The following is a 19,482-nucleotide window of genomic DNA, read 5'->3' as shown; positions in this document are numbered from 1 at the left end:
ATAACCATCAATGAAATATGAATCACAATACAAATACGCTAGCTAACAGTTTTGTTTATATGTACAACAATAGTAATAAGAACCAGTAAAAACGGTTATTTTGAACTATTTATTAAAATGTTAATTGACAAGATAAAATTACCTTAAATATAATATCGCACGTTTGTCAACCAAAATTACAGAGATGAACTAATTTAACTTTACTTCATTTAAAATCAAAATTCAGAAAGCATAAACAATGTTAAATAACAATGACAAATTATTGTTTATTTAGTATGATATTCAAAAGAGCAATATTGATTCAAAGAATAATAGTAAATACCTAATAATAACCTAATAGTTGGTTATTAATAATATCAATCAACCTTATTACACAATACACCTTAAATGAGAAAATGTAAACAACAACAAACGCTGTACAGTGAGTGACAGTTGAAATATGCGTCTGCTACTAGTGTCGGCCGTCTGCACGCGACTAAATCCCGCAACTAAAACTAAATCCCGTTTTCGGGATAAAAAAGCCAAGTAGGGAAAAATTGTCTACTACTAGAGAGAACAGCAAATTGTACATGATTGTGACCTGCGCAGACGCGCGAGTGGAGAGAGATTGCTAAACCACGCCCACGAACGGAACGAACGCGAGCCGATATTTTACCAATATGGCGAAAATTGAAAATTGCAGATCGCTAAAAATATGGTTGATGATGAAAATTGGCTGAAATTAATTACCACAGGACTTTAGACAATGAATCCGGCTCGAAGGACCAAATGTTGGGGGCGTAATGGGTGAAAATGAAAATAATTAATAACTCGAAGGACCAGAACTAATTAATAGTTCAAGAGAAAAATAATTAAATTAGAGAAAATGACGAATCTGCAATTTGAAGGGCACTGAGGTCCCGAGATGGAATAAAATGTCTTGTGAGGGGCAAATGAGATTAGTTTTAGAGTCTAATTAAAACACACACAAAACTTTAAGGTTGTACCTTGCGTCCAATTATCCAAAGGTGGAGAGTATGGCAGCGGCGTCGTCTATGGTGGAGCGAGGGCGGATGGCGGAGTCCTTAGACCGAGTGCTTCTGTTTTGTAGAATTTTGGAGAACGCAACGCACCCAAGTTCATAATCACAAAGAGCTCACTAATACGCGGAAGTCGCGGTGAAAACGTACGGAAAGTCTAGAAGTAATACACGGACGCGCACACACTGTCTTGAGGTTTGAAGAGTCTGAAAGCACTAGATCACAATTTAAGTAATTTAATCACAAACAAAAGGGGGAAATTAAAATGTATATATAGTTAAATGTACTATAGAGGAGAGAGAGGCCAGATATAATTAATCTATAGCCTAAAAATACGTTTAAGAGGTAAAATGGGCAATTAATGTCCCGAGATACTAGAAACGGAATACACCGTGAGTTATGGACGCCGACCGTGGACAGACAGACGCCGATCGCCGGTTTCACACTTTTAAAAATGCAATTGCGGTTTAGAGGGGTCTAGGAATTCGATGGCCAATAGGAAATGCGATTGAAGCAAACACGGCGTCAGGTGATTCATGGGTATGTAGTACAGGAAAATAGGCCTTACTGTGGCGGGAAATTCGAGCAGGCTTAGCAATCTCATTTGAATATTGAAAGCGGGAGTCTATTTACAATAAATTGTTACTGAGACTAAATAATATTACAATAAATGTGGTGATTTATATACACATTAGCATGATTAATTAACCAGTGACTTAATTAACATAATGATTAATTTCTAAATACTCTAAAAATATGAATACCGAACAATAAATATTATTTATATTAACCTCAAAATATCTATAATAATGATATAGATACGGTTATGTCCCCCCTTTTATACGAATTGTGGATATTTATAGGCATGCAAGGTGGATGTGATACTCCCTGGTGTGGATTAACGTCCACACGGGTGAGTACTACGACTATCCGCAGTACTTTCCTGATAATTAAACCAATTCGTAATTACCAAGGCAAAAATGTGGTTCGGATTCCACTATAAACTGAAGGTCCCTTAGTCGCCATTAGCTGTATGGGCTATTAATTAACAGCTGTGTCTAAGGAATAAGTCGGTTTTAGTCACTAACAAGACTACAAGATCGCACCACTCATCCTACACTCATCTCCAATCACACTTGGCTTAAAATACCTATACTTTGTATGGTTGCCATTTCATAGATCAGTATTAACAGTATAGATATTGAGTCTGATGAACAAGAATTGGATTATGGAGAGACCATGAACAATAGTATTAAGTCTTGGTTTCGGTAGTTCATATAAATAAACCTGGACAAATATAGCTACAGACATAATCTGTTTAATTTTTAATGTAATAATTATGCCAAAATTACTTGTTTCCATGACAAATATACATAATTTATTTAAATTTATGTAAACTATTTTTAACACAATATATACGATTGATATATTATATTATAATATAGGTTAGTGTTCAAAAACCTGTTTTCTATCCTGATTGATGTGAAACAACAACTGCTAATGGATTATATAAATTTATTTGACAAAAACCGTGTGAAAATCAATTTATTTAAGAATTCTTTTATTATTTTGAGAATATCTTTTAAACTAATGCATATACGTAAGAAATGAATATAACCATTCTTGTAGAGAATTTCATCATCTTTCTTTTTGTAATTTACATTTTTGCCGTACGATGCACGGTTTTCAGTGTAGAAGTAAAAAACTAAAAAATGGGGTCTTTCCCCCCCTCCCTCCGCTGAAGCAGCAGGGCCAGAGGCGGGGACTTTTGGTATTTTTATCTTCTAACTACCCCGAACACATCCCCACAGAAAAAAAATTTCCCCCTCTCCATGTCCTCTACAATCCCTTTATTGACTGGACTAATACATTGTCGTCCTCTTTAAAAACTTTTTCTTTTGATCCAGGTTTTTGTAGCCGCTGTTGAACCAACTCTTCGTCGTTTTTCTGCTCAACGTCAGGAAACAACATGTCTAATTTGGAGCGTAATTCGCGACCAAACATCATAAATGCTGGAGTTTTTCCAGTAGATCTTCTCAGTGACGTTCTGTAAGCAAATAAAAAGCTGTTGAGTTTTTCTTGGAAAGTCCCAGAATTTCCTTTTGAAGCATTCATGCGTTCTTTGAATGTACGAACACATCGTTCCGCTAACCCATTGCTTTTTGGGTGATAGGGGGTGATTCGAGCATGTTTAATGTTTAGGCTCTTACAAAAGGTTTGAAACTCGTAGGATGTTAGCTGTGGTCCATTATCGCTTACAATTACCCTTGGATAGCCAAATCTTGAAAATAACTCTTCTAAAGCTTTGATCGTTGACTTTGTTGAAGTTGACGACATCGGGAATACTTCAAGCCATTTTGACCGAGCATCTACTACAATCAACCACATTTTCCCCATGAAGGGTCCGGCAAAATCGATGTGGATCCGTGACCAAACTTCTCCAGGAACAGGCCATGAGAATAACGGCATTTCAGGATCTTTGCTTCTGTTTTCTTGACATCCATTGCAATGTCTAGTGTGTTCTTCCAAGTCCTTGTCCAGTTTAGGCCACCAGACTTGAAAACGTGCCTTCCCTTTCATAGCTACAATACCTGGATGTCCCTCATGTAGTATTTCCATCACTCTTGATCTAAGTTTCGCAGGTATGACCAATCTCCCAAACCAAAGTAGAATTCCATTCTCAAAGGAAAGTTCTTCACGTTTGCTGTAGTACGGTTGTAGGTTAGTGTCTTCATTATTTTCCAAAGGCCAACAACCCCTTTTTAAATAGTTTACTACTTTTGAAAGTATTGGATCAGTTTTTGTCGCTTCTTGCAAACACTTTGTCGATATTGGTAGATCCTGTGAACGCAAATGGAAAAGGTGTGCTTTGTTACTGCCACCCTGGTCTTCCTCTGTAGATTTTATCGTATTTTGCAAGGGAAATCTTGATAATAGATCGGCTGTTTTGTTATCTTTGCCCTGTTGATAGTTGATCGAGTAGTCATAGGCACTCAGTGTTAATGCCCATCTAGCGATTCGATTTGAAACTACCTTCGGAATTGAATCATGTTCACCGAAGACTTTAACCAATGCTTTATGGTCCGTTCGAACTTCGAAATGTCTACCATAAAGGTACTGTTCAAAACGAGTTACTCCAAAAACCAAACCTAACGCCTCCTTTTCTATCACGCTGTATCGGCACTCAGCATGATCAAGGCGCCTTGACGCAAAAGCTAAAGGTTTTTCAGTCCCATCAGGATACTTTTGGAAAAGAGCAGCTCCAACACCAATATCACTCGCATCAGTTGCGAGGATGAGAGGTAGGGATTCGTCATAGTGAGCCAACGTGTCTGTTGTAGTAAGAAGATGCCTCAATTTTGCTGCTACCTGTTCATGGTTTTCGTTCCAATGCCATTTCACGCCTTTCTTTAGCAGTTTGTGTAATGGAACACACAAGGACTGTAAATGGGGAATAAATTTACTGTAGTAATTGATCGACCCAAGAAATGATCTTAACTCTTTCACATTTTTCGGTGATTGCATGTTTTTCACTGCTTCCAGATGTTCTGTCGTTGGATGTATACCAGCTCTATCAATTCTGTGACCCAAATAGTTAACGGAATCTTGAAACCATTTACATTTTGATGTCTGGACACGAATTCCAGATTCTTGAAAACGTCTTAACACTTCTTTGACACGTTCGATATGTTCCTCTCTCGTTGGGGCTGTGACTATGACGTCGTCAAGGAGACAAGCGACTCCATGTAAGCCTGCCAGTACTTGATCCATCTTGCACTGAAAAACCCCGGTGGCAATTTTGATTCCGAAGGGTAAGCGTTTGTACTTGAAAAATCCTTTGTGAGTAGAAATAATCAGGTACTGTTGTGCCGATGGTTCGACCTCCATCTGCAGATATGCATCTTTGAGATCTATGACGGAGAATTCCTGGCCACCTGTAAGTTTTGAGGTGATCTCTTCGAATGTAGGCATAGGATATTTATCGGGGAGCATATGTTTGTTTATAGTATTTTTGAAATCCGCGCATATGCGGATAGCTCCAGACGGTTTTACCACTATTACTATGGGCGAAGCCCAAATGATAGGTTCATTCCTGGCATCGACTGGTTCTAAAACTCCACTGTCTACTAATCGTTGAATTTCATTTTCCACAGGTTCCCGTAAAGCAAAAGGAACTGGCCGTGGTTTTGAAACTACAGGAGCTGCATTTGAAGCCATGTGAAAAGATACCTTGTGATTTTTAATCGTACCTAAAGAGGGACTGAAAACTTCTGGAAAACCGTTAACAATGTCATTAACAATCTGTTCACTTACTTGTTCTGTTTGCTGTTTGGACAATGTACATATTTGAGCCCCAGGTGTAATGGCTTTTGAACCTACCGAAATACTAAAGGTTATGGTAAAAACTCATTTCCCTGGTTGTATTGTTTCTGAAGTGCAGCAGGAGGAGGTGAGTCCAGAGCGGCCTAACCTGGGCCGTCGTGCCACTCATTCTATGTGGAGCACTGCTTGCCGCATAGTCACCTTCAGCAAGGTAAGATGGGCTGTTGGCTTATTACGACCCTTCAAATCGCCGGGTCCTGATGAGGTAAGACCTGTTTGTTTGCAGGAGGGTCTTGATACAATTATACACCCACTCTGTAAACTTTTCAGAGCTAGCTTAGCGTTAGGACACATTCCCTTAGGGTGGTGTAATTCGCGTATCGCATTTATTCCTAAACCAGGAAGGGATAGTTACACTGACCCTAAGTCATTCAGACCCATTTCTCTATCTTCTTTCTTTCTTAAGATCCTAGAGAAGTTGGTCTCAAGATATATGATGGATACAGCTCTTAGGACACATCCTTTACATATTAATCAGCATGCGTATGTCTCAGGAAGATCATGCGAGACTGCGTTGCACCAACTTGTAAGCAAGATTGAGAAAGCTCTAGAGAGCAGTGAAGTGGCCCTGGGTGCCTTTCTCGATATTCAAGGTGCTTTTGACAATACTGGTACTCCAGCGATTCTTAATGCGGTGAGAGCAAGAGGTTTTCACGGTATAATATGTAGATGGATTGAATCCTTGCTTCTCAGTAGGAAGGTTAGGCTCTCACTCCACAATGATACGATCGAGGCAAGAACTACTCGAGGATGTCCTCAGGGGGGGGTTCTTTCTCCTCTACTTTGGAATTTGGTAGCAGACGACCTTATAAGGACCCTCAACGAAAGTGGGGTTTTCGCCTTAGGTTATGCTGATGATGTTGCAATCCTTGTGGTTGGAAAGTTCCACGGAACCATAACTGACCTTATGAATAGAGCTTTAAGGGTAGTGGACCGTTGGTGCCAGGATGTTGGGCTCTCTATAAATCCCAGGAAAGTTGTAATGGTACCCTTCACAAGAAGGAGGAAACTGGACGGGATCGGCCCACTAAGACTGCAGGGTACTGTAATAGAGCTGCAGAATCAGGTGAAGTATCTTGGTGTAATTTTGGACAGATCACTTCACTGGGGACCACACCTTCAAAAAGTCATTGAGCGTGGCAAATGGTCCCTTATGGCATGCAGGCGGATGGTAAGTGGCACATGGGGGTTACAGCCTAAACTTATGCACTGGCTGTATGTATCTGTTGTTCGACCCGCCCTTACATATGGTTCGCTTGTGTGGTGGCCAAAGATGGAATCAACTATAGCTGTCAAAGCTTTAGCAGGAGTTCAGAGGCTTGCTCTTATTATGATAACTGGGGCAGTAAGTAGCTGTCCTGGAGCGGCACTTGACTGTCTGCTTGACATGCTACCTATTGACATTTATATTAAGGTGGTAGCAAGTAAAACAGCCCAACGCCTTAGATGCGAAAACTTATGGATAGCCTCAGGGAACAATAAAGGGCACTCTAAAATTGTTCAGGTGGTACATAATGATGAATTGGACTTACCTTCAGATCACATGTCCAAAAAATACTCCTTTGGAAAGCCTTTCAAAGTACTAATACCAGATAGGAAGGATTGGTCTGGCGGAAAAGGACCCATACCCACAGGTGACTTAGAATGCTATACTGATGGTTCTAAGATCAAAAATGGGGGCACTGGAGCAGGTGTGCATTGGATGAATGGAGGCAATGGTATTTGTCTTCCAATGGGGGTGTACCCAACTGTCTTTCAAGCGGAGGTCACTGCCATTCTAGTTTGTGCTCAAGAACATCTTAACAAAGATATCAGAGACAAAACAATCAATATCTTTACTGATAGTCAAGCGACCTTAAAAGCATTAAACTCTTACGAATTCAACTCCAGGCTCGTGTGGGATTGTCTTGCTTCTGTGTCTGAGTTGGGTAGGAGAAATGACCTTACGCTTTGCTGGGTACCAGGACACTCTGGCATTGAAGGAAATGAAGCTGCAGACAGATTGGCAAATACTGCCTCTGCGACATCATTGTTAGGCCCGCAACCCTTCTGTGGCATCTCACGAAACAGTGTATGTTCTGCGATTGCGTCATGGGCCAAGGAAAAGCATCGCAAACGCTGGGTCGATGTTCCCCTTCTTAGGGTCAGCAAGCTTACTCTGTTTAGGCCTTCCAAAAAGGTTGCCTGTGACCTCTTGAGACTAGACAGACGAAGAATTAAATTAATTGTTGAACTGATAACTGGTCATGGAAGATTCAGGAAACATCTACAACGGATGGGCTTATATGATGGTGAACCGATCTGTAGGTACTGTGATAGGTCAGAAGAGACAGCTGATCACTTACTCTTTGATTGTATTGAGCTCTCTGACGCTAGATCGATAACTCTTGGAAATATGGCTAGAGGTAGATTTCTTCCTGAGGATGAACTAATTGGGAAGCTACAGGCATTCATTGGGCGCCTCAACTTGTAGGTCAACAAGAAAGCAATTAAGTATCTGGGGTGCGCAATAATTCGATTTCGGATGAAGTGCTTTAAGGTCTCGACCTGCCCCTGTTAGATAAGAATAAGATAAGAGCCCCAGGTGGCAGTGGTAAGTTAAAATCAAGAACCCAGTCTAGGCCGAACAAAGGTATATCGTTTTTCTTAACAACAATTACCGGTAACTTACGTTTAGAACCAAAAGCTTCAACTGAAACATACGTTTTACCCATAGTTTTAATTAGAACTCCTGTGTATGCATTAAGATTTTCTGTGGGAAATAGTTTAGGAGTTCCTAGATCTCGCCATATGTTTCTGCTAATGATACTGAACGCTGCACCTGGGTCATACAACATTGAAATTGTATGATTGTTTAACTTGACTGAAAGCATTACTTTCGACCCTTTATTAATCGCTTGGATTTGATCTGTATCAGAAAAAGATTTAACACTAGAGTTACAAGACGAGTTTTTTGCCTCTAACATGTTAAGTCGCTTACCTTTGATAATGACTGCATTACCCACTTTAAGACAAGTGCGTGCAAAATGATTCAGTCCTCCACAGGCGTTGCAAGTGGCATCGACAGCGGGACAGCTCGTTCCTTGTGTATGTTTCTTGTAACCACACCGAATGCAGTCAGTTCTCTTGTTAAGATGTAAGATGTTTTGTTTCGAAGTGTTTCCTTTTGTTTCTTGTTTCAACGGTATCGTTTCGAAAGCATTCTTCTTGTTCCTGTTGCTTATTCTGTTGACTGAACGTGTATTACGGAATTGTGACTGTTGATTGTCAAACATTTTCCAATAAAGTAGCGGCGTTTGTGACTTGTTCAAATGTAGTATCTGTCGTAGCATGTAAGCGCAAAAGTTCAAGTTGCCAGCGATCATTGTTGATGCCCAGAACAAACTGATCTCTCAGCCGTTCGTCTAAGTTGTCACTAAAGTCACAGAGACCTGCAATTTCGCGCAAAGCAAATTCGAAATGACTAACAGATTCACCTTCTTGTCTGAAACGGCGACTAAAGATAACCCGCTGTGATAGTGGTGCGGATTTTTGTGTGTAGTATTTCTAAAGTATATCAATAACTCCTGTAAAGTGAAGATTACTGACGGGATCAGGTCGTGCGTGGTCAAATACTAGCTTGTAGTACTGTGAGTTAATTATGTAAAGTAATAAGACATTTTCGTAAGAAAAGTTATATTTGAAACACCAAGTAACTATGTTGTTATGTCAAACGTAAACAAACAACAATGTAAACAAAGTATTGAAAACACATTTAAATTGTATCAGCTGATTCAGTACACTACATGTAAAATATAAGTTACATAACTTCTTGGTCAGCATTGTACGTGTTATTAAATTTACGGAAAGTAAATACAAGATACGTCTAATTACAATTAATACGCCCATAATGTTAACTCATAAGACGGTAAATATTCATAAAAGATGGTGAGGGGTCATTGATTTCGATTGGACACTCCAATCGTAATCAGACCCAATAGGCAAATGAGGACGGTCTGATGATGATTGTAGTATTCAATCGAAATCAAACACCACTTCTCATCTTCAGGTATATTTACCATCTTGTGAGTTAACATTATGAGCGTAAATATATGTTTTAGGTGTTATTACACGTATATTTTATTTACTTTCCATAAATATAAGTTCATTAATAGCGGAAAGAGTCTAAACAACCCGCGAGAAAGAGGAATTGTTGCTCAATTGGTTTAACAATTTTGGATGACAAGGGTGCAAGCATAATACAAAAAAGGAATGGAGTGTTTCGTGTAATTAATATATAATAATTGAACACTTCATAGGGACTACATTTAATAGGTATTGATATTTTATTACCTTTTTAGTAGGGTGTGTCAGAGACTTTGTACTGCAGTCAAGTTACTTAAGTTTGATGACAATAATTTAATCGAGGGTTGCTGAGGTAATTTCTGTTCCCTTCCTCATCACGATAAGTCCTATATACTATAGTACGTCGTTCATATATGTATATTAAACAGATACAACAATTAATACGTTATTTAAGAATATACGAAGTAAATCATGCGCATACAGGAAAATATGTAATAGATAAGAATATTAGAAAATATAGGAAAATGGAGACAGGAAAATCATCTGATTGCATGAAATAATAACAGTGCTTACATGTTTAATCTACCAGGTGTTGATTGAATGTTTTCATCAGATCCTATCATCATACTTTTACATCAGTATTACACGTTGAAAAAGGTAAAGCGATGAATTTAGAATTTTTAATTTATTATGGAATACAGTAGGCCTACCTTTTAACAAATTATGAACATTACCTTATTAAGAAACGTCTATTCAATGGTTAAGCATATTTTACTGTTATAACATTGTTTGATCTATACAATACTATATATTGAATTAGTCATGACTAAAATACTTACCTTTTGTAGTCATCTTGTTTCTTTGATCCCTCAATTTTTACTCTGAAAATAAAAACATGAGGTTAGAAATAGTATTTCAATCAAGATTTGTTTTAGAATGCAATTGATCAGTGAAGCTACTAGGTTTTAGCTATAGATATAAATTATAAATATAAACATGCGTTGAAATAGTCCCGAACTGCAATATTATCTAATTAGTTTTACAATATATGTCACCAGTTCCTTTTTTTGTAACAATTTTTCCGATAGAAAAGATGCAATCAAAACCTTTGTTATACGATTTTTCTCTCAAAGTAATAATATTTTCAGTACACTTTTTTAAAAGTACTTAAATTGATAAAATATCCTTTTCAACAAAATATTTTATTGATATTTTTAGCCACAACGTATGTAATATTTAACTGCATCGTAAGCGTTCCATAAACCTCAATCGATTCACAAACTCCTTCAACAGCAGGTGACCTTATAAACTTAGAAATAACTTAGCCAAAGTCTGCAGACGTTCCTTGAGGGAAACTTTCCTGATTTGCATAAACCAAACGACGCACTGCAATGTCAGTCGACGTTAAGAACATTTTGTACGAGTACATTTCGTGCTCTACAGTAAATTGACATGTTTTAGAAAATTATAATATGTTATCATTGTCTTTGACTTTTCTAGGAATCTTCGTTTATCATGTTATTGATCTTAAGTTACAGATTTTCATCTTAAGTAGAACGATGTAAAATTCTAGGAAAATACTTACAAAACGAAAGTTTCCTACTTCTTCAGTAAATTTCAATATAGGGAAGAATAAGCCAACAATGAATTGAGCAATTTTGGTTAGATTTTAACTAATTTCAAAAAGAATGTGTAGAACTGCGTACAATTGAATGATTTCACGAACCAGCAAGATCGGGTCATAGTGGTTGTAGGGTTCATTAAATGTAATATTTTTAAATAGCGAACAAGTATGATTTATATTTATAAATATTTTATTAAAATAGAATTAGACGAATTTAAATTCCCTTAGTCTGCAGGTTTGCTGCAGCTGTGTTATCATTTTTCTAAAACAATAATTGACTCAAATAATGTTTTTGTAAGAATTAATTATGTCACATTTCTTAAGGTTTGTAAAAAACTTTAAATTTCTACAAAAACTATTTTGGTTTTAACTCCATCAGTTTGCTTAACTATATAATGGAAATAACCGTGAACTTCCTGACCATGTCATATTCTAGACTCTCTCTCAAACACAGAATCATGATCCAGATCCTGGAACTTCTTAGAACATTCACTAATAAGTAAGCCTAATAGTTTACGATAATCTCTCACAAAATGTGTGAACACCAAAAGGAAATAGTGGGACAGTCCCAACCAAGGTAACGTTCCGCTAAAATAATGAAAACTAAAGAATTATCATTGAAACAACAAATTATAAACGACTACTATGGTACTGTGGTAACTCCAGTATGATAATGTAGTACATACCCTGGCGGTAAAAATTTTTAACTATACTCTCTACAAGTGACAATGTTGTCAGAGAGGTAACATGCCTAAGTTCCACTAGGCTTGTTAATTCAATTGACTCTTGGTGCTAATCATATCATGTTCATTAGTAAAGTTGTACCTGGAAGCGAAACTTATATTTCATCCTCAGACAACGTTAAACCTAACACGGTGTTTCAAACTGCCGTAAATTGATAGTAACGGAAATATTATTCAGTTTCTAAAAGGGGTTTCTTTAATTTTTAATGCTATAAAACACAGTAATAATTAAAAATGATTTTGATTAAATCGAATTTTTGTCGGGAAGACACGTTTAAATTATATATTTTTCATCAGTGTGTCTTGTATGACTTATATCAATTTCATATGTTGCTATCATTCAAAATTATATAGGAAACAGAAAAGATTCTTGTTTTAAATTTACTTCAATTTGGCAGTTTTGAGTTGTTTTGAAAGCTAAATAACCTCAACTAGCTAACATGATCACTTTTTCTTCGTATATGGTACATACATAATATTTCAAAACAGAGTTTAGCTTAAGCATATCGAGTTATGATTTTTATATTTGTAAAATTATTATTGCCTTATTTGTATGTAAACCAAGAATTGCAGGTTATATTCATGTAGGTTATTTTGCAAAAATTATATTTTATCATATTTGAAAATGTTAAGTTAATCCAAATTCCATATAGGGTGGTACATTTCCTATAATGCGTTTAGTGGTTTTGGGTTTACTGATTGGAGTTATTTCTCATACCGGTTTTCTATCTCATCTCCTCCACTAAAATCATAAATAAAAAAGTTAAGGGTCTTTATACATTCTGTCTATGTTATTGAACAACAATTGAGAAGAGTAACTGGATTTTTGTGACTATTTCATAATTATTTAAATATTCATAAAGTTATGTTTAAAAAACATAGAAAGACACTTAATGATGTCTAACTTTAACGCAGCTTATTTTTTTGTGATTGTTGTATTTTAATCATTTTATCACTAAATTTTATTACTCAATTCCTCTTTGAAAAAAGATATTGTATTGAAGAAATTTACTTTGCAATTATGTTTGAACCTTGAATGATTTGGAATATAAGGTCCAAACTTCGCGTTGTGCTATCTGGGTTATGCAAAATGAGAAACTTTTCAAGGAGCAAAGTCTCCAAATTTCAAGCAGTTTGTGGTAACTTCTACTACTGAGAAGCCAGGTGTTTCTTGAATAACATAGATTTAATTTCGTGCTAGTTGAATATTTCATACTTTCAAACTATATATAAGAATATACATATTTTTACTTTGTCATTAGAGGATTATTCAATACCAAAGAGTTTTTCTCATACAGACACCATTATTATTTGTTATTTATGGTAACAAACATCCATAGTAAAGAGCATATAAAGTTAAATAGGATCAAAGTATTAAATTGAATGTCTAAAACCTTTAGGGCGAGCAAAATGAAGCCCAAGGGAGGGGTTGTACAGACCAATTGGGATATAATCGTTTTGCGATATCAGCTGTGGTACGACGTATTGTGAGTCTGTCCTCTGATTCTTCGTTTCATGTTGGTTTCAGATTTGGTTGCCAAAGATTATTTTCGATGAGTTTGCCAACCATAAAACATATGTGCCTAATTCTCAGCAGTTTCCTTCCTATCAATAGTAAATATTTGTGTTTTATGTTTTCTTTATACTATAAAGTAGTTTACGGTTAAGCAATAAATGTTACGTATTTCTAATGTAATTAATCCAACTTATGAAAGGTTTTACATTCCAAAAGGTATAATCATGACAAACCCAATTAAAACTCATAGTTTGTATTGTTAATAATAACAATACAATAGTAATAGTTATAAATTCTTAGTGCACATTATTGCACATAATTTATAACTCAGGACTAGTGGTTCAAAAGCAATTATTAAAGTTTCAATCACCAAACTGTGCGTTTTGTGATAAGTTTGTGTTAACAACTCGTTGTAAGCTATGGTCTTCATTTCCGTTAAAACTAGCAATAAAAATACAACGGAGAGTTTCCCCATCTTATAATCCTTATCTTAGGGGGGGGGGGTTCCCTAGTTATAGAAAAAGTATGATCGACACAAATCCAATAGATGGCAATGGTTTGATAGCTATTTTTGTTTAGTACAAATATACTAACTCAGTTCAATTATAATTATTTTAGTTTCGGTTATTGTCTTTAATATAAAAAGTAAATATCTTACTATCTATATTATGTTGTGTACTTTGTCAAACCTGAATTGTGTATTCTAATTTATTTCACTTTTTATAACAGAACAAAAATGAAAATACAAGATATGGGTTACCCAACACATTTCACATGGTATAATACGATTGTTGATACCAGTAAATGCACTTTGAAGGAGAAGAGAGTAATTTCACAGCATTGTGCCAGTTCTAACGAGAACAACCGCGATAACCTCAACTAATAAATAGTCAGCGAGGCTTCAACCAAGCTTACTCAGCTCATTTGCTGTCTTAACATGACTTTTGATGGTACATATAATAATACTGTATAAGGTAGCTTACTAAACATAACTTACGTAACGGCAAACATTGATATGTGTAATAGCATTATTTTGTTTCAAGATTCGCAAAAGCCATTAAATGAAATGGAAAAGAACAATGAATTTCATGAAAATGTCAAAACCATTGACAATTGAATAATATATTTGATATTCCCCACGTTCGTAATGAATTCTGTCACTAACAAATTGGTAGTTGTCACTTTAAACAAAATCACCCAATATATTACACGCAAATCATGAAAAGTAGTTCCAGTTTCATTTCAATAGTAATAATAATTTATCACAAAACATAATGTGTCATTTAATTAGCTCTAAACAACTCTACTTTGTGGAGTGTGAGGTAAACAAACCAAAATTACTAGTGTACCTGTTGCTCGAATTCGAGCAATTGCGAAATATCACAGGTGTTTTAAAAAGTCATAATTTCCAATGACTTTAAAGAATCGACTCAAAAATTATGCAAAAACTCACGATGTACATAACAGTTCGATACAATCAACATTTCTTGTAAATATCTTATCAAAAGCTGATCTTGTTTTATAGTGTCTTCTACAAATGTTTCCCACTCATAGCTTCATTAGGTTGTAACATACATTAAATACAAACAAGTAGTGGAGGAACTTCCCCTCAAACCACCTGAATATGGTGAACGAAGTTACATTTATTTATATGTTTGTATTTATGTGTTTTATATTACAGTACCAAATATATGTTCCATAAACGAATTATTACGAATTAATAAACCTTATTACAACAATAGGTGTTAATACTGTAATTAGTTGTATACAATTTCTCACAATAAATTATATTCTACGAAACCTTATTGTACTAGATTTATATTTATATATAATTTAATATTTCGTTGAGGATTCTCAGAATAATAAACAGTAATAAACCATCAAAATGACACTATTATAAGCAATATTTCTAATCTATGATAATGCCAACTCAATAAGGGAGTCAATGGGAAAGCGGTGACACAATCGTAGAGTATTGGGTTACCACGAACAGCTGTTACGCGGTTTTCCTGGCTACCTTCCACTGTTTATTCCTGATTAATTTTTAAACCCATACCTACCTTACCACACTACATTCATATTAAATGTAAATTAGATTTTGGCTATGTGAATATAAAATTAGTTTGTAATGTAGTATTTTAGGGGTTTTTTGTACGTTTTGATTTATAATGGAAAGTTTAAAGTCAATTTGGAGTTTAAAAGGTAAAGTTCAGTGATGAAGAGGATTTTCTTAACTTTGAGACAGCTTGAAAGTTAACCTTTAGGTTCGTAACCTTGGTCGCTGACTTAAACCCGGATCACCTACAGGTCTACAACTACAGTTATTTGACCACTTATTTGTACAAAAAATTATCCAGAGGTTAAACATGTACAAAGTAAATTTCCTATTAGATAAAGAACCTTTTATTTTATCCCTAACTATGTACCACTCCTATATGTTCAACAGATTTAATAAACTCTAATAAGTTTAGATCGTCCATGGTATTTAAAATGAACCAGTTAATGCAAAGGTAGTACAGTACAGTATGTATATTACTTGTGCAACAAAGCATAAACTTATGCGTAGATTATTTTAATAATTTGTACTGGACCAGCTTTCTCAATATTTGGTGGGATATATTTCATACTCAAGCTCGAGTAATGTGAAAAAAATATTAGAAAACAGTATGAACGGTTATCGAATCCTTAATAATATTTTTGTGTTAACACTCCAGTCCGGCGTTTTTTGCTCCCTGGACTTAAAATCACGACTTTTACCGGGTACGTTACATGCAAAGGTTTGTGTTGTTTGTGTGCTTACAAGCATTTTTAAGGGTAAACGATGTTGGCAATCTTCTATAAAAGTTTAAAAAATATACCTATGAAAATTGATGACTCTTGTAGGACACCCTGTATATTGTGACAGTGCGACAAACAATGAGAGCCTACAAATCACCACCGCTCCACAAGGCTCTGAATATAAAATGAGGCTGCATACAGCTGATTTATTGCATGGTTTTCATCGCCAAAAATAGCAATGGAAGGACATATACCAAAACATTTATTAGTACTATTTTAAAGTTGTATTTTGCATTTATTTGGAGCAATACAATATTTTCAGTATATATTCTAAAAAGGACTATGGCAGTTGTCCGGATTCTATAGAATTGTAATATATATATATCTAGACAAACGTATATTAAATCATCTTTAAGGCCTCACAAGACATCACTGCAGTGTGTGTGTTTTTTTTTTACAGCTCAACTAAGACTACTTAGGCCAAACTGGGAATAGAAAACAACTAAAAGAAATGTTCACACCGCTTGGTCAATTTCATTTTACATCATTTACCATTTTATCATTTCCGTCATAATCAATATAAATTACAAAACGCAAATTCTTTAAAATGTTGTTATTGTTAGTTGTACACAAAATTGTCTTCCATCGTATTTTATAATACAAACTTATTTCTGTTATGAAATAACTGGGCTACTTAGCCTGTTCTTTTGAATAAGTTTAAATATAAATAGGCCTAAATGTGTTATTATTGTAATAAAGGTACAATTATTTATGACGATGACAAATACAATCATATTCTAATAATGTGATGATAATATATTTTTTTCAATCTGAACTATACCTTCAAAATTGCATATGTACGGAAAAACATACTGCAGATATCTAAGACCGCAGCAAAATTAATTCTCTACCTAAGAATTAAAATAAAGTAAAGCCAAGGAAATAAAAACAAATAACTCCGATACTTTATGATAGAAATCGGCTGTTCTCTGAAAAAGATACTGTTATTTATATAGTGGCCTAAATAGGAAGTGACCTGTTTAAAAAATCCTTCATGGAAAACGATCGAGATAATAAAGTTCCTTTCGTTGCAGTCTAGAAACTAAATGATCGGCACTGTTCAGTTCACTAAACAATTCGTTAATAATAATGACATATTCACGCATATGTTTCACAACGTGTTAAGTGACAAGTTATTGGCGTGTCCGTTAAATTTGTAGTGATATATGTTTTTATTTGTTCTTACATTAACTATTCTTACATTTAATTATTATATACGTATAATATTAATTATTATATACGTATATTTTTAAGTCTATTGTTATTGTTAAAATTGAATAGTTAAAATAAATGTAAATCTGTCACATATCGTATAGGAAATTAGGCTACCTTTGAATGAATTTATTACTGTAAAATTGGACATTGTTTCTTCTGTCATCAGTTTTGTAACCTGATAGCACCTCCCCATTAAAACCTGATAAAACCTTGTATAGGTGTATCGTCGTTTGTAAATAAATAGATAAATAATTAATTTACAGCCTGAATTATAAAAAATAAAAAACATTGGTGTCGTAAGTTACAAAATTGTTCCTTATTTTTATTATTACCAAGTAACCACTTGGTTATCTTACATATTTTGTTTCACCAATTGTACAGTAAATAATAATAGTACAATTGTGCTACGCGTTTATTCATATTATGATTTATATTGCATACGATGCGTTGCTCGCTTGGCAGTCACGTTTTTCATCAAATCCAACATTTATGGTTCGTCTTTATTGGCAAGCTGTTGAAGACGGTGAGTTTTATAAAGGGGGTTGCTTCGTAGAATATTATTAGATATCGCATTTTTTTTAAGTGGCCAAATTAAATTTGAGAGCACATTATCCTTATCTTTTCACCATTCACGAATTAGTATATCAAAAGTGTATATTTAATTTGTTTACCATTCTATAATAGAATGTTCAAACAAATTGTTTGAAGAAAATCTAATGGTTTTGTCTTATAAAACTAATTATGTTTCCACTGATATCTATTTAATAACAAAAACTATAAAAGCTATGCGACACAACAGTTCATTTTATGTATTATTTTTTATCAAATAGGTATTTATAATGCATTTTACGCTTGATTATTTACAAAATATGATGAAAAGATAGAAGCACCAAGCACCAGCCTTGTAGAAAACTGAATTGTAAGAAAACGGATTTTAAAAAATCGAAGACTAAATTTGTATTAAGAACAGGCTAACATCTTAGGTATTTTCGTTAGTGTATTTGGAATCAATAAAAATTGTTAATTTGATGTAAAAATAATAATTATCTTTTTGTTTTCAAAACCCTTAATAAATGATAAAAACTCAATATACTTAATTTACTTTTCGATTATTAGCATTAATCAATTACCTTTATTAAAACTTTTTAGAGGTTGGTGGCCTCTTTTAACCTTGCATTTTCCTTTCCACATGGACTAACTGCCCGTGCGTGGATCGTATCCAGCAAAGCAAGGGGTGAGCCGATACAGTACGAAGGTGAACTCTAGTGATAAAATGTTTGCGGCTGCGACCAGGATCCGAACCCACGACATTCGGTCGGCTGCCTTGGGTCCGAAGTCCTCGATGCTACCAACTGAACCACTGACTCATCAACACTACACATAAACTAGTAAAAGAATATTTCCGATTGTTTCATGATTTCAATGTATGATGTACATTGATAAACAATTTAGCGTAAAAAGGAGAAAATACTTGTTTTGTCATCATTGCTATCCCAGCAAGTAATATTATGAAAGAGCGATTATAAAATGCATTGCGTTATAGTTAACTCAACAAAAAACCTAATACTCAAAAAACATTGTCTCCAAAGTTTTCCTCAACATGTAATTTTAAAATATACCTCATCAAATAAAGCATATTTTAGCATATATAAATTGTACCAACATATCCGACAGTGGCTGCTCATATTCCTATCTACTAATACGATTACATTTTCTAATGAATATGGAACAGGAATTTGCAATTCAAATTAAAGGGGTTTGAATGTGGTGTAGAATGACGCCGTTGGTATTATTAAGTGCAAATGGGATGGCCATTAATGTACAATACAATTATCAAATATAGATAATGGGTTTTAAGCAGACATCAAAATAAAAAAGTTTGGGTACTCAGTTAACTGTTTCCACACACCTCAAGAATGTTATGAGAAGAAAATCTGGGAGATGTTGTCACACTAAAATAGAGGAATAACTCTAAGATCTAAGTTTAAATATCAGCATGTATTCAACATATGCATACGTGTACAGTCTACCTGAAAGTCAATTTAAGTTTTAATCTAAACAGCCAAAGTATTAGTATTC

At 34.8% G+C, this 19,482-nt stretch overlaps 1 protein-coding gene across 2 annotated transcripts in view; it reads right to left on the bottom strand.

The window, feature by feature from the left end:
• Positions 1 to 19,482, bottom strand: part of LOC128986011 (uncharacterized) — an 80,495-nt gene that overhangs the window by 25,669 nt on the left and 35,344 nt on the right. For both annotated transcript variants that reach the window (XM_054406080.1, XM_054406081.1), the window contains exon 2: positions 10,307 to 10,348. In XM_054406080.1, coding sequence (XP_054262055.1) covers positions 10,307 to 10,319 — 13 coding nt within the window. In that variant the 5' untranslated portion in view covers positions 10,320 to 10,348. The remainder of the gene's footprint in view (positions 1 to 10,306; positions 10,349 to 19,482) is intronic.

Source organism: Macrosteles quadrilineatus, unplaced genomic scaffold (genome assembly GCF_028750875.1).
Source record: "Macrosteles quadrilineatus isolate MER2022 unplaced genomic scaffold, UCM_ALF_1.0 Scaffold_2__2_contigs__length_208266976, whole genome shotgun sequence".
Lineage (NCBI taxonomy): Eukaryota > Metazoa > Arthropoda > Insecta > Hemiptera > Cicadellidae > Macrosteles > Macrosteles quadrilineatus.
This window is presented reverse-complemented; position numbering and strand designations above follow the sequence as displayed.